General features: G+C 41.2%; 1 protein-coding gene across 3 annotated transcripts in view; it reads left to right on the forward strand.

The window, feature by feature from the left end:
* The window catches only part of CRYBG1 (crystallin beta-gamma domain containing 1), a 62,540-nt gene that overhangs the window by 6,804 nt on the left and 33,396 nt on the right, over positions 1-22,340 (forward strand). For 2 of the 3 annotated variants that reach the window (XR_010358561.1, XM_064412834.1), the window contains exon 2: positions 15,536-17,019. Coding sequence is in view for 2 of the 3 variants with exons in the window: in XM_064412834.1 (XP_064268904.1) it covers positions 15,536-17,019 (1,484 nt within the window). In the remaining variant the exon portion in view is untranslated. Of the gene's footprint in view, positions 1-14,272; positions 14,376-15,535; positions 17,020-22,340 lie in introns of those variants that run through there. The other variant, XM_064412835.1, reaches the window with a different exon arrangement.

Genomic DNA, 22,340 nt, shown 5'->3' on the forward strand with positions numbered 1-22,340 from the left:
TCACAAATACTTGTATTTCAAGAAGCCACTGTATATTAATTTACTTGTCCACAGTGTTTGGTGAGTAGTGTCATAAACCAGTAAACTGACATGGCATGGCAAATGTTAAAGCCCCAAAGCACAGGGGAAATAATTTGACTATAACGTCTATCAAACCTTTTTCTGCAGAGAGAATATTTAGGAGCATGGTCTACAGAGACATAATGGCATTGTTGACTACCATAAGTATATTTAACTGAAAGGGGTGCTCAGGATCATGGAAACAAAGCAAAATTTGCCCCAGCATGTCCAGATAATCTTTATAATACCAACTGCCAGCAAGAATGCACATGTAGGTGAGCTCTTCCTAAAGAACAGCACTAAGTAAGAGTGGAGGACTGAACTTGGCTTTTGTTAATTCTTTCAGTTTTAATAACACATGGTACTGTCCTTTGACACAGACCTTCCTCAACATTAACACTTAAAAAATATAGAAGTAAGAGAGTCCTTATATTTGAATGTATGGGTGCTGCTGTACCTGTAGGAATGCTGAATCAGGATACCTGAGCAGCCAGCTGCCGTTGTAAGTCAGCATTAGTAAGGTTTACTGCACTGATAGAACCTAGATACCACGGTTTTATGGAAAATAATAAAGAGAAATGTGATAGGAATTTGTGTACATCAAGCCCATTTGCTTTTGGGCTGTGATAATTGCACATCCATTGCTTTACCTGTGCCTGTTCTTTGTTAAGGACTTGATAGGAGAAGGGACGAGAGGAAGGCAAGAGAGGAGAGATCAAAGAGATGGCACAAAAGCAAGCTAAAAACCACAAATCAAGAACAATTAATTATTAATAGATTAAATTCACAGCAGATAGGAAAGAAAGCTAACCCAAATATTGAAGTAGGAGTGTTGAGAAAACTGAATAAGCAGTTTCTGTCTTTTAACTGCTTTCAGTTACATGATAAAAGGTTTGTGCTTTTCTGGGATTCTGCTGTAAGTCAGGTTTATAGTATGTCTCTGCTTAAAGAACTACAATTCTCATATTTGCATCCCTAAAAGATTAAGTGATTAGTAGTAGAATTGCCTTTCTAACACGATTGATCTGAGACACACAACAGAATTAAGGATTGCTTAGTTTAGAGTATCCATAATTGATACAAACCTTTGGTCAAGCATCATTTTGCCCAGGTTTCCCAGGACACAGCAAGCATTCCTAACACTGCAGCAGAGATGCTCTGGATACAAAGATATGATTCTTTAAAGGAAGATGATGACAGGTGTCCTCAACTCAGCCATGTTTCCTAATAGTGAAGACAGAACAATCAAGCAACTAGCTATACATGCAGTGTCATACTCACTGTGTAGGCGGAGAACCAAAATTCTGAGAAGTCACAATGTCAAAAAGCTTGGGCATCAGGTCCACTAGAAAACTATCTGATTATTGTGATTTAGCTTTAGTCTGCTGAAGATATGCTTGTCCTTTTGTCTTCCAAAAAGTCTGGAAATCTATGGCTAATTACAGCACAAGAAAGGTTCTCAGCTATCCATGACAAAACCTCTCTGAGTATTGCTCAACAAAATTACTTCTCTGCTTAATAAAATACTGTGCTGCTGACTAGACTGATGGCATCATGGCAATTTCCTTGTCGGTTAACTTTTTTCCATATTCCCAGCTCATTATTCCTCTTATCCCCATTTGAACCACAAATTCACTTCAGTATTAACTTACTAAGGTTTTAATTTTGCCGTTTCCAACATGGCTAAGACACCAACTCTCTTATTTCCTAAAAATAACATCTAGGTTAGATTATGTCCCATTATTATGGCTGGCTCAGAGAGACCTTGAAAACATCTCTTATATTTCTGCTGCTTTTTGGTGAGATTAATAGGAGAGCATCTAAGCTGTGGTTGATTGTAGGTGTACAGGACTACAGCTAACAACAAACATGGGCCTGAAAGAAGGGCAAAACACAGGAGGGAATCATTTTCATAGAAGGAATATAGGTCCTGGAGTATTGGTGCAGGAGGAATCTATATTGTAGTCTAATACTTTAGCATTCAAGATGGCAGTGGATGTACTGATTCAAGAAGACTCCCTTCACCCCTTCACAAATATATTCAAAATAATATATTTGAAGGTGGGGATACCAGTAACTTCTTACTCTGATAGACGTCTTTCAAGTACTCACAAAGCTTATTGGGAAGTTTCTTGGGGTTTTATATATATAGAGTTAAAAACATCCAAACAAACCTGAACTTGTGTCAGACAACTTGCATGTATTTATTCTTGGCTGGCAATTTAAGACAGCTGTCACTTGGACAGTTGTCCTTCTGAGCAATTCAATACATTCACCTTGATGCAGGTGAAGTATAAAAAGGTTATGTTCAACTCTACTTTGGATCTGCATCCTGAATAGTATTCATATTCAGCTCTGTTTGGAATTGAATTTCATCTGAGTTCTTGCATGTTGTGTGTGAACAAATTCAGTGGAAGCAGTGGATGAAAATGTGTTTCTTGTAGGGAGGATTAATGATGGCCTAAAGTCATGTGAGCAGTTGTCCTGGAATGTGATAGCGCTGAGGTCTTCAGGGCTGGGCTGCTGAATAAACTACAGTCACCCAAGCAGGGACAAAATAAAAGGTCTATCAAACCAGCACACGTCTGCGCTTTGCACGAGCGAGATAATGTGGACAGCCACATACTCAGTGTGGTATTGCCCAGGGAAGGCAATGAACCCTTCATGCATTGCAAATTATTTAGGAGGTCTGTCATCAATGATCAAGCATTGACAGTACAAAATGACTGTGGTCACGGTGACATGGGAGTGTGCGCCAGGCAGTCTGGTATTATCGGTGACCATCCTTTATCTGCCCCACCTCTGTGTATCATCATGCCAAACACGCAGCTACATAGCATTTCAACATTTCACAGGTGTTACTTATGCTAGTATGTAACTTTTCCTTAGGATGACAGCAGGCACTTTACTGCTTTCTTCCCAAGGGTATACTCCTCCCTTCTCTTTCCCTTGGTGAGCACAGGCCTGTGAAGTTGCTCTTTGAGTCACCAGGGATTTGTTTCTGGCCTCCATGCTGGGCTGCTGTGCAGTGATCTGCAGTCTGGAGAGCTGAGGACTCGTCCTGCATCGTGCTTTTCTTGTACCATTTCCACACTTGTGCAATGTTTTGGAATGGTTTTCAGGACCTTGGCAGCTGGCTCTGCTCTCTCCTTGGGTGTGGCCCTCTTTCCATTTTGCCATGCTACGTGACCAGGTGGCTCACAGTACACCTGAGCACCCTCAGATCTGAGCAGGTTGCAACACACAGCTTTTACTAATAGTCCATTCCTCCTGACCAGGCTTTTGCCACTTTTTAAGCTATATAAGGTGTGTGACAATTAGGAATGTGTGTATGCATACATATATGTGTAATTTATTGCTCTGTAGTGCCAGCTGCAGTGTAATGATGGGTTTGAAGAGGGTAGTCATGAAAAACTTCATCTTTCTGGTTTTGTCTCAAACACTAATGAATTAGAGTGAATAAGCTGGAATGCTTCTTCACTTACCTCTTTAAAACAAGCACTCAACCTGCCATGGCTCAAGATCTGCAAAAGCAAAGCATGACCCACTTAAAGAACCAAACTGCCTAAATTACTGTTTCAATAAGATTTAAAGATAGTAAAAGAAATCTACCATTCCTACAAATATACTTTAAAAAATCACAGGGGGGTAACATTTCACCAGATAAGTTTTCAGTTTGTTGTGGTTACACATAATATTTAAAGATTTAAATAGAATGTAATGTTCTCTACTACAGACTTTGCTTTTTATGGTGGAAGTTTATGATGACATCTTAATTTCCTCTGAATCATATCTTATGACGTGCAAATGAAAATTTATCTTCTTTTCCTCTCCTGTCTTTACAATTCTCCTCTCCCTTTTTTTTGTTCTTCTCCTTTTACCATTTTGCTTTCTAGGATATATTTGCTGGGAAAAAAAAAAAAAAAAAAAGAAAAAACAACAAAAAAACCCCCAAGAGAATAATTGTCTCAGAGGAAAATACAGATTAAAAAGTATAGCTTTTGAAAAGTCTGAAAAATCTGACAAACTACTTCATAAATGTTTAACAACCAGAGTTCAGATAAAAAGAACATGAAGATCCATTTAGTTTTTTTATGTTCCCTCTGGAGAAATTTATAATTTTAAAAGGCTCAACATAGGTAATTCTGGATATTTTCCCCTCCCTCTTCTCTGGGGGAGTTTTGATGGTTTTGCTTCTGGAAACACAAAGGGTATCTTTTTTTGTCTGGTGTGTCAGACAGTTTCTATTAGATAAATTTCTGACTTTGGACCTGAAAAAGACTCCCACTTTCCAGCCATGGGAGATGTGTAGACAGTTTGCGAGGGTTTTTTCCCAAGTGTTTGCCAAGCAAAAGAGAAGCTCCCCCTCCTTGTTGCTGGCTGCTGTTCAGAGCCTTGTGCAAAGCTGGGAAACTGAAAAGCTTTGTCGGGTTCACCGTGTGGCCAGCTGGGAAAGCCTGGGCTGCAGAAGAGAAAAACTATGGAGTCACCTGCAGAGGAAAAGGGTAGGCAGCTAGAGAAAAACCCTACAGAGTAGGAGAGATTTGTATTCCCAGCCTTTCCCAACAGGTGCCAAGAAGGCGTGGGAGGGAAGTGGTAGATTAGGAACAGGGGAGAAGACTCACGCCTGCCTTCTGCATACAGGAAACACTTGTTGTCTACCAGGTTTTAATGGTCGACAACCACCTCCCTCCTGCATTCCACAGCACCAGCAAATAATGGAGCCACTTTGTGCAAAGGGGACTCCAGGAGCTGCTAATGGAGTGGTTTTGCTGTAACTTATTTAGAAAGTATCTAAAATAGTTTGAGCCCAACACTAGAACTGTTGTAGCTAAAACTATGGTTAGTTATGATGCTTTTAAGGGTTAGCTTTAAAAGTACTTTGTCAAATCTGTTGTTCTAAGCCACAGATACCAAAGCCAGTTGTGGAGTATGTTGGATTGGCCTATATCCAAACTAACAACTTCAGAAATTCAAGTGCAGAATCAATAACTCTCTGTTTTTCTTTACATTTCCTGGAAATCTGCATATTTCTGAAATGTACAGTTTCAACCAGTTTCATCTAATTGCCTTTTGCATTATTGTTCATCCACAAAATACATTTTTAGAGGTAAGACATGATGTGGGTTTTTTAATACGAAGTAGGAATTAGAAATTTCATCCAATTATCCACCAGTAATAGTAGTGTAATTTAAATGCTGTTGTAGTTGTATCTCCTCAGTAGCTAACATTTAGCAGTTTGAGTGCACAGTAGCATAATGCAGCATGACTGTAGTAATTAATCTGTCATAGCAGGAAAACATATATCTCTGTTTATTCTTCATAAGTAATAATAGATCTGTTTTCTAGACAGATGAATTGTTTATTTTAATGCTTTCTGCATTAATTAGTTCTGTTTGGAGCCTAAAATAAACACACCTAAGAATAAAAATGCATTTCATGAGAACATTTCCTCTAAGAAGTTTCTCTTGCTTAATGGAGAATATTGCGATATGGAAGTAATTGTGGGATTATAAGCAAAGAGTTGGAAGGACTATTCCACTTAATTTACGTTTTTGCCCACAACACTATAGGGAAGCAGTGGGTTTGGAGTCATTCCCATTTTCTTCATACTGGTTTCATAAAGTTTATTCTAACCAATATTTAGGCGCTTCTCTGTAATAATTATTGTAAGAAATAATTTAAATGAATTCCGGAAGCCTTAGGTGAACACTGTTATTTGGAAAAAATGCTAAGTTATAGTACTGTAATTCAGATGTAAAATGAGGTATCCAGCTGATTTTTTATGAAGTCAGGATAAGGTATTTTAGGGTACAAGGAATAATAGTATTTTAAGTACAAGGAATAATAGTTCCTTGTACTTAAAGCTCTTCATTTGTAAATGATGGAAAATCTATACATCAAAGAAGTTATCAAGGAGTGTAAACACTTTATACATTTCATAAAAGGGCTTTTTGAAGTGCACAGGCTATCAAACACAAATTTTCCAAAACAGCTGCTATGTTGGGCACCTCGATATTGAGGGGCTGACTTGAGACACATTTCAGTTGAAAGGTACCAAATGATACCCTGGTATAATGTGTAATAGGATTCACATTGCATGATTTTAATCTATTTAATGAGAGCTTCTGTGGAGAAGAGAGACTACATTAATTTCATATTTAAATAAACTTTGATTAAATCTTGTCATTTTTCATTCTGCTAAGTGGTTTTCAGGGTCAGAACCACAGGACCATCGCATCAACTTTCCGAAGCCAGCATGTTAAACATGTTAAACATTTCATAAGCACTTTGTTGTTTATGAAATTTGGCTTTGATCAAATTAGCAGTCCAATTTGCAGTTTGTTTACTGTCTTTATTCTTTCACACCTTAACAACCTCACCTTAGTAACACAGTGCTCACAAGGATGGTTTTCTGCCTCTTGCCCTGTGACAGTCTATATTCCTGTGCTGCTAGCAAAAGGCTTTTAGTTTTCCATTTATAGTTTCAGACTATCTGCTACCCAAGGAAAAAATCTCAGTTTTTTTAAATTTCAAATTACATAATGAGTTACTTTTACATATCTAGAGCTAGAGCTGCTGAAGGACACTTTGGTGCTTTAGTTAGTTTAACTCCTGGGCATCTGTTCCCTGGACTGAATTAAAACTGCAGGTGAGACTTAGGTTTCATACCTAGTACTGTGAGACAATCTATAGCTGATTTCTCTGCTGAGCACTTACAGCCACCTAAAAAGAAACACTGGACACAGGAGTGTATTAGAAATTCTGCCTTACTCTTGAGCTACATAGAATCATAGAATATGATTGCAAGGGTAAAGTCCAACTCCTGGCCCTGTACAGGACACCCCAAGAGTCACACCCTGTGCCCGAGAGCATTGTCCAAACACTTCTTGAACCCTACCAGGCTTGGTGCTGTGACCACTTCCCTGGGGAGCCTGTTCCAGTGCCCAGCCATCCTCTGGGTGAAGAACCTTTTCCTGCTATCTAAACTAATCCTCCCCTGACACAACTTCAGGCCATTCCCTCAGGTCCTGTCACTGGGCACCTCAGAACAGAGATCAGTGCCTGCCCCTCCTCTTCCCCTCATGAGGAAGTTGTAGACTGCAGTGGGTCTCTCCTCAGTCTCCTCTTCTCCAGGCTGAACAAGCCAAGTGACCTCAGCCACTCCTCATACAGCTTCTCCTCAACATCCTTCACCATTTTTGTAACCTTCTTTGGAAGCTTTCTAACAGTTTAATATCCTTGTTATGTTGTGGCACCCAAAAATGTACACAGGACTCAAGGCCAGGCCATGTGCAGTGTCATGCCCCGGAAAATCCAGCTCAGTTAACCAGCACAGAGTAGCCACATCAGTGCCCTCTTTGGCAAAGACTGATAATACATGTGGCTCTGTAAGATTATTTCCTTTTTGCCCTATAATCATTTAATGAAATGCTGTAAGACTTTTTCAAGTGCCATAGACTTTCCAGACTGCTGAGCTCCCATTGACAGCAACACTTTTCTGTGAAAGCATGGGGAAGAGTAAGATTGATGGTGCTTAAGAAAGAGCTGATTTCCAGAGACTGGTTGCCCAGTCTGTGGTACAGATACTCTTAAGCTTGCAGAAAAAATAATTGTATTTCTTGTCTCTGGTAACTATATACAAATATAGTTTGTATATAGTTCAGCTAAAAGAAGTAAGTGTTGCAGTAAGCTGTAGATCTAAATTAGGCAATTTATGTTAAATGTATACTAACCAGTACACACCATTTAGTGACAGGACACTGTACTCTCGTCACAAAAGAGATGAGAGACCTACAAGTGTAGAAGAAAGAGACCTTCTAAATCAAAACCACTTACATAATAGATTCTTTATCATTGTGAATTGCATTCAGAAATGAAAAAAGGAAAGGGGTTACGTTTGTTAGTTGTGGCTTCTGATTAGGAGACTTAATATTGACTCCAAGCCACGCTCTTCCTCTCCAAAATGCTTTTGCCATTTATGCTTTATTGTTTAACAGAAAAAGTACTTTCAAGTTCCTATCTCTTAGAACAAAACATACATATGTTTATTTTCACTCTTTGCTTTGAAAGAGATAGTTTTGATGAATCTTTACGCTAAGAAGATTATCTAGTGATACAGCTCTGACCCAGCAGCAAGATTCAAAATCCTGAGAGCAAAGCTATGAGGCTAACCCATATCAAACTTCCTCACTTTCTCTTGTACTGAAACACAGAGAGCTGCAAGTGCAATAATTTATGTTAATACTATCTTTTTGCGTATAAATTTTTTCTGGATGTCTTTCAGGTTCAGGAGAGTTTAAATATTCTCTCAGTTACTCATTATTGAATAATCCCTGCTCCTGCTTTTGGTGCTAGTTCTTTTCTGCTTTTTCAAGTCCCTTTTTAGTACCATTTTACCATGAATACCTTGAAAAATACAGTTTTAATATACCAACCTAGGAAGGTGAAGAACCAAGGGTGCCGACATAAATCAGTCTCTGCATAAAGGCAGAGGTGATTTTTTTTTTTTTCTTTAGCCATCCTAAATCTGGATCAGAAAACAGTAACCAGGTCTGTGAGAACCAACGTGTGTGGTATATTTTCTCCTGCTGTTGCATATCTGTGCTCTGGTATTGCATGTTAATTAATACACGTAAGGCATTTGCCCAACACTAACTTTGTAGTTCTTTGCAACATGTTCTCTGCTTCTGTAGAGCTGCTTACTGAAGGACTTGCTGCCACCCTTCTGCAGTTCTTTCTCCTATCCTCTAATTGAGCCCCTTTCATAGTTCTAATTTGTCTGCCAAATGACTTATCAGTTGGAAAGGCTCAAGTCAGATACTACTTCCTTTTTTTTTTTTTTTTTTGCTTGTTTTTACCTGAGTGCTGCCAGAAGAAAGAAGGGGTTAAAGCGTGGGAGGATTGCTAAGAAAAAGGGTTTGGTTACTGACACACAGGACTGCATCTCACACACGATAGTTTGTTTATTCTTCTGTAAAGAGCAGAAAGAATTATCATCATCATGGTAAGGCAAAAAACACTCTCTTTTATTCCCTTTTTTAAACCCCACCAGAAATCTTCATGTTAATACACAGTTACTTTTTTAAAATCATAAAATCTACTGATCTCCATTAGTTTTATAGAGCATTTCTTTAACCGACAGATGCTCCTCTTGACAGAAGGGGAGGGGGGAAAGATTTTAGTTTATGGAAATAACTAGCTCTGGGGAAGAGGAGATGGGAGCAGACATGCCTTTTCTGACATGCCCGTTCTTATTTATCTCTCTGCTCTCCTAAATACTCATGTAAGGATCTGTTTCATTTTATCAATGCTTCTTTGTCTTTCCTGAGCTTTTTTGAAAGATTTCCATTCATTTGATTTTATGTGATTTGCTCCTTTCAGTTTTGCTGTTCTTTTCTAATACATCCAAGATCTACATCTTGGTGTTTGTCACCTAAGAAATATTATGGTATAAAATAATTTATATATACACCTATGCTTCTTGAGCTGATTATTTCCTTTCAAAAAATCCATTAAACATGCAGGCTCATTAGTCTCCTTAATCCATATGCTGTTACAAAAGAGTCAATTTCCAATGTATGTTTGAACTAAAAATCTACCTTTATAGTGAAAAAACAAATTGGAAGCAGACATGTCCTGTTCTCTTGAAGATATGAAATGTTTCGCTGAAATACCCTGATTTACAGTATGTGTAAAAATATTACTATTAAGAAAAGTTACGTTTGTTTCACTTCACTCTGCTCAAGTCTCGCATTTACTTAGGCTTACTCAGGTGAGTTCCTGAAGCTAAATAACTGTATTCCCAGCACAAATTGCTCAAGTAAAGCTGAAATTGTTTAAAATCCAATTATTGCTATTTATATCCTCTATGTGAATAGCAGGCAAAGAGCTGGAAGAGGCAGGGAGTGAATTCCATGCTAGAGTGGACCTGTTAAATTTAAAGTATGTTTTTTTTTTCTCTATCTCTGAAGAGAACACTGTCAACCTGGAACATGGTATACTTAAAATAAATGCTAAAAAAAAATTAGAGAGTATATGCCAAACTCTTCATATGCAGAAGAAGGCAGTTTGGGAGTTAAAATAACATAAGCCATATTTTCCTAATAGTAACCCCCCCTTTGTGTCTTTGTGAAGGGTCAGCATAAACAATGAACAATGAGTATAGTGAATTGAAGTAATTCAAATCCAGTTAATTGACAGCAAGGTCAGTTAAACTGGTTAAGTTTAGAGATCATTTAGATGAACTTAAAATATAACTGTTTTTTTCCATTCAGGGAATCACAACAAGAATTGACGCAGGTCAAATGTTTTGTTAAGTACATTTTCCCCCCATGGTTTTCAAAGAAGAAAATAAGCACCAAGCCTTTATTTCCATCTGCAACTCGCTCCTTCTCTCTCTGCCAGTAGCTATGGCACTCACCTGTAGGAGAGCAGTATGAAAACTCTTCTCTCTAGGACTTGAGTGGGTCTTGTGCTTCTCAGATTTTTCTCTCTCTTAGCTTTGATTTGTATGTTGTTCCTTCCAGTTTTTCTGCTAATATTTTCACAGCACGATGAGCCAGCAATACTCCAGAGCAATTTTCAGCCTCACAAAGCCCGGCACTGTTACTGTGATATATTTGAGTCTCAATCTCTGCAGAATGCTAAAGCCTGAAGAGTAATAGTTTATTTATTTAAATATTTTTGGCTAAAGCCCTTTTTGGGATGTCATGTGACTGCTAGAACTTCAAGGCTTTCTGTTTCTCATGGCTGGGTGAATTGCGATAGTGTGATGTGAAGATATTTCGCATTAGTGGCTTTCCAGCATAAATTTGTAAGGGTCCTACACTATTAGAATTGTTGAAGATAGAGGGGTCTCAGAAGTTTTCATGTTACTTGAAATCCAGCCATTTATGATCTTCTAATGAATGCTAAAGATCAAACTTACTCTTCACTAAATGGTTTGTTGCTTTTTTTCCCCTCTGAAAATGAACATATGCTGGAAAATAAATGTTTAAATTAAAGAACTGTCCACACTAGATATTACCATCTATTAGTTACCACAAAGTTGCTAATGACTAGTAAAAATACTGCTTTTTTCTCTAATGTGTGCTCTAAGAAGTGTTTTCATTTATGTTCAGCTGACTCAGATGAACTCATCTAAGAAAATAACATCGAAATGATCCCTCAAGACACATCCTGAAATTTTGATTCAACAGATCATAGTAGCTTATGCTCCCTTTTCACTGGAGACCAGCAAAGCACATGTTTAATTGCAGTGTTAAATTAGGGGTTTGGCTGTGGCAACTTACATTAGCTAATGAGAAAAAAAAAACCCAGCCAGAAAACAGAGGAAATATTTTAATGCTAGCATAAACAGGTATGAATATAAATACAAACAAAATTTACATTTCTTGGTTAAGAAGGCAGCAGCATTTTGCTTTCAGATTAGAACACAGCTTTCAAGGTTCATGCAGAGTGCTTGAAATGGCTTCCTCCACACTGTCCAAGGAATGGGTAGGCAGGTCCTCTAGATTTTTCACTTGCCCATGCCTTTGATCAGGTATTTCTCAGGCAGCTAGTGTTTTAAGAGTAAGAATGCTTGAGCATAAGCACATTTAGGAAGCCTGATCTGCAGAGCAAGGGTATTTCTTGCCTTCTGAAATCAAACACTTCCATACAGTGCTGTGAAGTCAAGCATTCTCGTGCTGTGCTCTGGCAGGCTGGGTCCCACTTGGGAGTCTCTTGAGATGCTCGGTCTCTGTGCCCTCTTGCACTGGCAATACTGGCTCACCTACATTTATCTGACTTAAAATACAAGCTCTTCAGGGCAAGTACCTGGTCTTTTATGTGTTTTGAAAGAGCTGTATATAATTAAGGTACTTTGTATGAAGAAATTACTTCAAAACAGTTTACATAGGGCAGCTATTTCAAGATCAAGGAAAAATCTTTAGCCTTGTTCCCTGAGGAAACAAGGCTTATGTGACTGGACTGGCTGGCTGTCCCTCCTCACTTCCATTCAACACCTTTTGAACTTGTTGGTTGTAGTTTAAACTACATTTGAAAGGGGGAGACGTCTCAATGGTAATTAAGTTCCCATGGATTTTATGGAAATCAGTGGCTGGGAAGAGAAAAATCTAGATCGCCAGTTCAAATAACTAATTTTTCCAGGTTTAATCTTGCAAACTAAAAACTTGACAGCAAGTGTAATAATGATGGTCAGGTTGATAATGTACTCCCAACTACTTTAGAAGACTGACAGCTATTTCCATCCAATTATTAATATGATGGTTGACACAATAATAAAGTTAAATTTCCCCTGTTGTGGTGTTCCTTCCAACAGTTTTTAGCATGATCAATATAGTCATCCTCCTCACACTTGTAGTTGTTATGAATTACCAGAGAAATCAGTATCTTTCCTTATTACCTTGCATTAAGTGTGAAAATTTTGTATTTTCGATTATTTTAGCTGGCAGTGTTCATTACTGTCATCTTGTCCTTTCGCTATAATTAGTTAGCACTGGCAATACATACATAGAATAACAAATTAGTAATTGGGCTGCATTACTCATGATCTGATAGGGAAATTTATAGTTGGTTTTGTTATCACTAAAGCACTTCACCTGTCTGAGCTGTTTGAACTTATTGCAGCTCTTAATATTGCTCTTTACTTAATTGTTTTGGTTCTACTGGTTGAAAAAAGTCCTCAAAGGGAGTGGAAAAAGACAGGCATCAACTTTCTCATTTGTAGATTATTTCACTGTCTAATAAAACCTAAACCCCAACAATACAAAAACTTGAGCTTAAGGTAATGACCTTAAGCTTGCCCTATTTGAAGAGCACTGGTAGAAGATCGCTGTGTGAGGACAGAGTTCTTGGTTGGTACTTATCAGTTCAATGAGTGACACTGGTTAAGAGAGGTAGGCAAATACAAGGGTTCCATGGATTTCTCTTAGGTTGCTGTATAAGTCAACTCTACCCCTTCCCCACTTTAGGCTCTGTGTTTTTCATGTTTTTTGGTATTTTTCATTAGCTTGGGCAAGCCTTGCTGCTGCACGTTCACTGGCATTAAATAGGTTCTATGTGGCTCTCCTGAGCCAAGACGGTGTAGGCTGTTGATTAAGAAAAAATAACTAACTTAACACTTTTCCAGCTGGAGGAGGAAGTGACTCCATAAAAAAAGGTCCTTATTTTCTTCAATAGCCAAAGGGCCAGACACACCGCAGGCCGGGCACCGCGGCCAGCCGTAGGCAGGCTGACCTGGTGTCTCCCCCGCCTCCGCGCTGGGCCCTCAGACGCTCCGAAGTGACACTTGCGTGGTCCTTCCTGTTCAAGCTGTTCCACTTCACATAAGTCATTAAGCCTTAATTAGAAGAGGACTTGTTGAGCATTCATTAAACATTAAATACTAATTGAGCGCCCGGGGAGAGCGCCGGCACCACTGGGCCGCGGAGTCATTCTCACGGCGGCCCGAGCGGGGCCGGGGGCAGGCGGGGCAGCCCTGGCCGCGGGCAGCCGTGTCCCCGGCCCGGGGGCGGCCAGGCAGGGCAGGCACAGACGGCAACCAGCCCCGCCCGCCCGTGCGAGGGGGGAGATGCGGGTTCATCCTCCCGCAGGGCTTTGAACCCAGATGTCCCACGGGGGCCCGGCGGTGCCAGCCCCGCACACTTCCCGGGCTTGGGGAAAGCCACGCCTGCTCCCGGCACCTCCGAGCGGCCGGCATCGGGGGCGGCCGGCATCGGGCCGCTCCCACGCTCCGCTCCCCGCAGCCATCGTGCCGGGCGGGGACGAGCCGGTGCCCCTGCCCTGCGCCGCCCCTCTCCCGGCCCGGGCGCCGGCTCACGCCGGGCAGCCCGCTCTGCAGCTCGCCGGGGCGGCGGCGGCGCGAACTGCCCGCCTCCAACCCTCGGTGCTTCTCCCTCAACATCAAAGGGCGTCGGTTTTGCCCGGGGCGGCGTTTTGCCCTCAATAACAAGGCGGCAGCCGCAGCGCGGGCTGCCGGGACACCTACGGGGCGCGGCGCCCACTCGCGCCCCGCCGCCCCCTCGCCGGCCTCGCCCGTGGCCGGGGGCGCCCGCGCTTCCCGCGGTCCTCGCTGGGGGCCGGTCCGGCGCTGCCGCCACCGCCCCTCCCTCCGCGGCCGGGAGGGGCGGCCCGGCCAGGTAGAGCCGCTGCCCGCGGCGGGGCGGCGGCTCGGGGCGGGCCGCGGGGGCGGGCCGAGGCGGAGCGCACAGACGGCCGGCGCCGGGGCAGCCGCGCGGGTAGCGGCGGCGTGCGTGGGGCGGCTTCGCGCAGGGGCCGCCGAGCCGAGCCGGGCCGGGCCGAGCCGGGCGGTGAGTGTCGGGCGCTCGGCGGGGCGGTGAGGCGAGGATGCGGCGGCGGGTAAACCCCGCCACAGCACCTTCCTCCGGCTTATCCCGTTTTGGGATGGAGGAGGACAGCGGCAGCCTCGGGCGGCTTCACCCTGGTGGTAACGCGCGGAACGGGGGCCGTGGCTCCTGCGGTGGGGCGGTGCTGGGCTGGTTCTCTGCAGCCCGATCGGCGGCCGCGGGGGCTTCAACTCTGGCCGCCCTGGGCGCTGGGGGACGCCGGGCACTGTCAGGGGCGGGCGAGCTGGGCGTCTCCAGCAGGGAACAAGTTGGAAGCTGCCGAAGCAGGGTCCGTGCGGCCGAGGGAACCCCCTCTCCTCGAGAGGTCTGGGGCGCCGGGGTAGAAGGTACTCTCGGTGTTTTGAAATAGACGTCTCAAAACAAGTATTCATCGTACCGGCATGTAAAAAGGGCTAATGTATTAAAATGCAAATATGCATGTGTACTCGGCGATGCTGTTGCGTGTTTCCTGTTTACCATGTTAATTAGAAGTTGTAAGGCAGAACTTCGCCAAGAGTAATCCAGGGCAATGTTTGACCCAGTAATGCTCACTGAGTGTTGCAGTGGCTTTTATATAGTTCTGGGTTTTTTAGCCCAAAACACAACTCAGATATTTACTGAATTTCATTTGTGAGAAATGTATAAATTGTAAGACAACTTACACCTTTGAAACTATTCTCTACCAGCACAAGTGTGAAAACTGACTCAGCCAGTATGGAGAGAAAGTTAAACTCCCCACTCTTGTTTTTGTAAGGAAAATTTTGACCATGAAGTTTGACCCCAGTCTTGCAGGTATCAGGATGCTTTTCTGTAACATTTGAGTGACGTTAGCTAATTGTGCAAAATATTGAGATTTGGGATCTATAAAGCTGCCATTATAAGCCAAGATGAGCACATTTGTAAACAAATGCAGACAAAAACATACAGAAGCATTGTGGAGTCCTAATTGTTTTTCAAGGATTTTGTTGTTCTTGTTCTTTTTTTTGAGAGTTAGTATTGTTCAGTAAACTGTTTTGTTTCTATTCACTGTGTTTTTTTTAATTTAGAGGTAGTCCTAGAACAAACAAATGTATTATAAAAACAATTTTGACATTAACCAAATGTTTGTTTGTTTGTTTTTGTAGTCCACCTCACACCTTCCAGATTCTCCAAGAGAAGAAAATAAAAAGAAACCAGTTTTGGAAAGACTTGGAAATTTGTTTGGTACAGGGAAGAGGAAAAATGTCAAAAGTTCATTAGAACACACTTCACGTCACAAGGGTGAGAGGTCAGGTTCTCCTCACGGGGCGCAGGCTGTGTACTGTAGGCACTTCAGAGAAGGACACGAAGCTCCTCAAGCAGAGAAACAAGTGAGACACGTAAGTGCCCTTCCTGAGGCACAGGAATATAATTTCAGTGGGGAAGTAAGACCGCTGTATCACGATACAGTTTCGGAATGGAGCAGTAGGGGAGTCTCTTCTGACAGCGAGTGGTCAGCAGATTGGAGCGGCAGCAGTGAAACCATTAAAAACTCTTTCTGTGAGAGCAGCCTGAATGTGGAAACACTGGGGTTGGAGAAGGAATCCGTCACAGATATCAATAATTCCACAACTCCAGATTTCATACAGAGCTTGAGAAATCTGTCTAGTGAAGACTTAGAAAAGAGTATCTTAAGTCACAAGCAGCTTGTGAACACGTGGGTGTCTGAGGAGCCTGGGCATGCAAAACCAAAGGATTTGCCATACGAGTTGGAATCTGCAGCGAGTGAACACGCATATTCTGCTAGAGTGCTAACTGTTGATATCTATCTAAGAAAAACAGACGAACTCCTTAATGAACCCGTGACTCTTATATCAGAAGAAAATAGTAGTGATTTGGACACAATGGATAAAAAATCTGCTAGTAAAAGATCTGGAAAACGGAGAAAGTCTCAGTCGTCTAGTGATATTCCAAATGGAGAGAGAAACCAGACTGAGAATACTGCAAGAGAAGAATCTGGTTTTGAGGATGATGCCCATTCTGAGGTGTTTTCAGACAAGATAATAAACTCTGAACGAAAAGTGAGGTCTCTTCAACAGACTCCTGAAAGAAATTCCTCTTCCTCAGGTAATAATCAGGACCTAAAAGTTGGATCTGCTCAGAAAGGGGCATCTAAAGCTGAAGCTGACAGGAGCAAGCAGCCGATCTCAAGCACAAGCTCTACAAGGAGAAGATCATATAAAAAGAATCAGTCGGATACTGTACCCATTTCCCCTACTGGCTTGAAGGGTCAGGTGAAAGATTACTCTTCAAAAAGGCAACCTTTAGCATCACCAGAGACTAACCCAGTGACAAAAAGAACTTCAGTGGAAAAGGGAGCTATACCTGTGGCTTTTGGGGAAGACAGTTTGGAGTCTCCCAAAGCTTCTTTGGCTGCTAAGACAGAAGACTTGGTGTTTGCTGAAGGCAGAAATGATACCAAGGCAGTAAAGAATGGTAGTGGTCCAGATGGAAGAGCTTTCTTGCATACTGATGGGATTAAAAATGGAGACCTGTGTCTGTCAGCTGAGAGACAGACAAATTCTGATTTAGACACCTCGAAGCTGAAGAGTTTGGATGCTTCCAGAACAGTCATGACAAAGATTAGCCTGTAAGTAACAAACTCGTTTACCTTGTCCTTGTAGCTGTAATTTTGCTTGTATCTGTGCTTATGGAAACACTAGCTGTGTATCTGTTATCTGTCTAAATTGTTTTCAGTTAAGAACTGCCTTTAAAAAAAATAAGTTACAATAACTAAAGCTACCACTTAACAAGCACTGTGGTCAACATGTATTAGAAAAATAATTAATTTTTTCATTTTTTAAATTGATAGGGAATATCTTTGTCAATTCCACTATATGGAATAATTTAACATATATAAAAACTGCTCAGTCATCATCGTTGTGGATCAGATTAATTAATCTGTCATTCACCTTAATTAATTTTTCTCTCTGTAACCAAATCAGAATGTGGTTGAAGATTTTGTATGCTAAAATCTTTTGAATAAGAAATGTATTCAAGTTTTCTATGAAAAAGCCTAAGTTTTGCTATTATTTTATGAAGAAATGTAAGATGCAGTATAGAATTTGATTGTTCAAATGATGTGATAGATCACACTCCAAAGATTTGAATACCTACGGTTGCTTCCTTAAGTATGCAGGGCGAATCACTTAAATTTTGATGCATATGAATAACATCAGAAATTTGCTGAATATTAGTTTTCAGATTTTGATTTTACAGTTGAAGAAACTGTCTCTGTCAAACAGGTGGCCAGAGCTTTCCTTAGGATTATAAAGAAGCAGCAGTATTTATGAAGTTCACTGTTACCACTAGTATGAGCCAGTGATTGATTACTTGGATACTGTTGCATTCTCATCCACAGGCAATGATTTGTTTGCATTATTAATTTCTGTTGTTTGGTTGCCATGGCTGTGTGCTGTTGCACTCCTCGTTCTGGCATGTTCATTTGTAGGTGTGGGGGCACACTGAATCCTGTAGGCCCACCCAAGGTACATTGAGAGTTGATAATTGTCCTTGTGTTAGAGGGATGTGGAGGTTCAGTGTGATGGTTTAAGAGACACGTCTGTTTGCAATTATGCTTCCCACATCTGAGAAGCACAGGAGCCATTTCCTTTGCACAATTTGTAGTACTTACATCTGAGTGGTTAATTTGTAACTTAAGTTAAGAAAGGCGAGCACTGAAAGTTAAACTGTGGCATTTCTGTACTGGGTGATGCTTTGCCATCTGGCCGTATAGATCCCAAATCTTAAACTCTTGAGTTTGTATCTTCACAGCTTCAAAGGAAAATTAGCTTTCGTACTGTTTTTTTCTCTGTGTCACTGTCATTAGTGATGATGAAGTTATAAACACCTGCATAGCTGGATTTCATTTTTTCTGTGTATCTACCTCCTGGGCTTGCTCTACAGTGAATTATCTTTTACTGTACTCATAAAGTAACAGATGAGTGTCCTGTCTGAAAGAACAAATTTTAACGAATAAACAGCCTGCTCTATTTCATCCCATTTCGTGGGGTGTGTGATGCTGTGTCTTGGCTTTATCTGCTGCTATAGGAACTTTAGCCCTGGGTGGGGACTGCAAGGTTTCTGATGCATCTGATAGCTGTCATTGCACAGCACCACACCATTTCTTTAGCCAGAGTTACATGTTCAGGTGATCTGGTATAATTTATAGTCATTCATTAGAACATATGAACTATAAACCTGGATGGGGATTAAGGTGCTGTGAAATGGGAAAGGAAAAGATGGTGCCATTACTAGAAGACTGTGTGTTTTATTCTCTAGCTATCACTGTGAACAGATAAATTTTTCATTTTCAAAGGTTAAAAAGTTATTTTTAGATCATTCATATTAATTCCTTTCTGGTTGAAAAATACCCATTTACTTAGGGATTCCTTGGCCCATTGTAAAATGGATTTTATATAATACAAGTAGTTCTCCCTTAAAAATGCATGATATCTCTTACTAATGACATTGTGCCAATTCTGGGAATCAGGTTTCTTTGGAAACAATTTCAAAACAGGTGAGTTTCTCCAGTCACCTCCAGAAATGCAGATTTCCTGTAAATAAAGATAGCATTTTCTCTCTTTTCTCCATTTATGTCTGTGTACCGGATAACTTGGAAGTCACAGGATACTTTGCTTTTAGCTTTTGAAAGGGAAATCTATCAGATTGGAGACTAAAATGAGGTTGATGGTAAATCTTAATTGGCAAATAAAACCTCAGGCAATAGTCACTTTGATGTTCTTAGCAGAAAACTTGGCTTCAGTTGTCATACTTTGTGTTCAGACATGGTTTTGTAGTTGCCTTTACATTTAACCCCACTTGTTAAATTATTCTTCTCTTTTCACATGCCATTTTTCTTTGCTCACCTCAATTTGATATTTTGGCATCAGTGGTTTTTTGGCACCACTTGCAAGCTTGATGTGTGACTCACCCTCCATTTTTGACTGTTGGGAGAGGTTTAACTGCTTGCTTCCACAGCTCAGCTGCAAGGTGTAGCCAAAGAGAAGGATATTGGTATTTCTCTTGTGCCTACTTGTTTCTGGCATTGCAGATCAGGAATGGGTAGTGAGAATCAGCCACACTGGACTGCTTGTAAGAAAGCTTTTGTGCCATTAAGTCTTTTCCCCATACAAGATGAGAGGCTTAAAGGATACTCAAACAACATTTCCTTTTAAACAAGCTTGGAGACCCAGTTCTTGCAATAAAGTCCATCTTTTGGCTGTATTTAAAACCAGTACTTTGTAGTGTGGAAAAAGGTGTAGTGAAAAGATTAGAAGAGGCCAGCTGTAGTGAGTGGAGCTGCAGGGCTGAGCTTTCTCATGCTCTTTGGTCTCAGCTCTTTGGCTGCTGCTGCTGCTGTGCAGAAGTACTGCAGAATACAAAATACAAAGTGTTGAAGTGGTTGTTTCTGCATAAATTTGCAAAGCTTGAAACTATACCTTTGAGGGGTGAGCTCTTCATTTCAAAGAGGTTTTAGGTGTGGCTGATAAGCATCACTGTTAGCCATTAAACTTGCTTGTGTCAGGGCATACAGAGAGACACAGATTTTATGGGGAAGAGATGTGTTATGTTGAAATAAATGCATGTAGTAATGCAAGTGACAGGTCACTCTGTTGAGTTTTAGCTCTTCCTCCCCTTCCAACTCTCTTCTGGCATAAGAGAGATGTTGCCAAATTGGAATGAGTCTAGCAGTGAGCCATTAAAGAAGGTGACAGCTCTGGAGCAAATCATGTATGAGGAGAAGCTGAAGCAGCTTGGTTTCTTCAGCTGAGAGAAGAGAAGGATACAGACAGACCTCAGTCATCTCTCACTACCTATAGAGAAGGGAGAGCCAGATTTGCCCTTGAGCTGTGAAGGGACAACAGCCGCAGCTGCAAGTTGTAGCAGTGAAGTTTTAATGGGATATGAGGCAAAAATAATTCACAGCAACAGTGGCCACCCTGCTGCAGTGCTTCACTAGGAAGGTTGTGAGATCTTGACCCTTGAAGTTATTCAAAACTTGTTCAGGGAAAGCTTTCAGGAACTTGATCTAACTGTGAAGCTATCCCTGTTTTGAGTAGGAAGTTAGGCTAGCTGATCTTCAGAGGTCCCTTGCAACTCACAGTCATTTTCCAAAGAGAAAAGTTATAGAATAATTTAATTTCTAAAAGTTTAGGAAAAACCAGTTGTAGTTCAAATGAAAAGTAGTGCCTCAATATATTTAATTTTATGCTGTATGATAGTTCCTTTCAAACCTTCTCTCTTTCAGGAACATTTTGGTTTTCTGTTTTTCCTTAAATTTTTCAAGTGTGTTTTATTAGCACCTATCTGAAGTATGGCCAGTGGATTTTAAGTTTGCTGTTGCCTCTTTTATTGATCCTGCATTTTTCATAATTCTTCATAAAGTTGTGAACTAGCTTGAGTAGGCTGGTAGTTAGAGGGAGCAGTGTTGGGAAGGCTTCTCTGAAATGACGTGATGATAAGGAGGACAGGGAACTGTTGCAGCAAATCCAGAGTAGGGCACAAAGTTGATAAGAGGCTAGAGCACCTTCCCTATGGAAAAAGGCTGAAAGAGTTGGGGCTTCAGAGGGAAGAGAAGATTGCATGGAGACTCATAAAAACCTTCCAGTATCTGAACGTGGGGTTTACAGGGAAGCTGAAAAGGGTCTCTTTGCCAGGAACTGTAGTGACAGGACAAGGAGTACTGGGTACAAACTGAGACACAGGCCATTTATGCTGGATATTAGGAAGAAACTTTTTATTCTGAGGGTGGTGAGACACTACAGAATGTTGCCTGGGGAGGTTGAGGGTGCCTCAATCCTGGCTTGGTCAAAGCCAGGTTCGAAAAGGCTTTGAGCAACCTGGTCTAATGGGAGGTGTCCCTCCCCGTGGCAGGGGAGTTGAGGCTAGATGATTTTTTAAGATCTGTAGCATCCTCTTAATAGTCTATGATTCTATGATTTTTAACAGTTGCTCTCTGTATAGATTTGTAGATAACTATTTCTGAATCCTCCTGTTATTTCTGTAAGTTTGTTCCTCATGATATTCCCAAGAAATAAAGTTTGTAAAATGGAGAGTCTAGGATTAGAAGGGTTTAATTTCTTACTTGGGATGGATCACTTGAGGAAGAGGGGAATGGATCTCACGTTTTGGGTTGTTCCTATATCTCACACCTCTTTCTTGCACTAAAGATCTGCCTGAGAGCTTAGTGAACACAGTTTATGTAGGTAAAAAAAGAAGAAAGCATTGAAATACCAGAATCATCCATTGATTGATAGAGCATTTGGAATCCTGGAGATTGCTGCAAGCTATTTTCTTTTCGTCTCCCACCTTTGTCAGTTTTCATGTAGGGCAGTTGCTACCTATCCTCCTACTGCTGTGTCCCCAGATTCCTCTTTGGAGAACAGGGCTGTCTTGGAGGTGCTGGTGGGCTCCTTGACACTCCTTAGATCTGACTGATTAATTTTGGAGCCATCTGCCTTGCATTTTCACAGCTGTTCATACTGTACAGTATGCTGTAGCAAGTTACCTGGACAAATAATTTTTCCTGGCTGTAGGTATTCAGAGAAAAGAGCTTGAAACACTCAGCTGTGCCTTCTGCCACAGCACAGGAGTACTGTGTACATGTACTTGTACATGCCTGTCTGTCCACTCTGATAGAAAAGATTTGTGTTTCCAAATTCAATTCTTGTAAAATTATTAGGCTTAGTTTACACAATTTAAATCGTTAGCTAAGTTTACCTGAAGGAAGTGGAAGAGTCCACACATGTGGTGTTCTCTTAGTCAAGGTGGTGATGCAATGCTTGGGGACAGCTAACATTTTCTGCCAGCATTCATGAGAGTGGAAGAGTTTTCACTCAATTTGAGGGTGCTTCTGCAGTGTAGGTGCAAAAGCTGCAAAGAATCTGGGCAGATGTCTTCAAAACTCAT

Source organism: Passer domesticus, chromosome 3, assembly GCF_036417665.1.
Source record: "Passer domesticus isolate bPasDom1 chromosome 3, bPasDom1.hap1, whole genome shotgun sequence".
Classification (NCBI taxonomy): Eukaryota; Metazoa; Chordata; class Aves; order Passeriformes; family Passeridae; genus Passer; species Passer domesticus.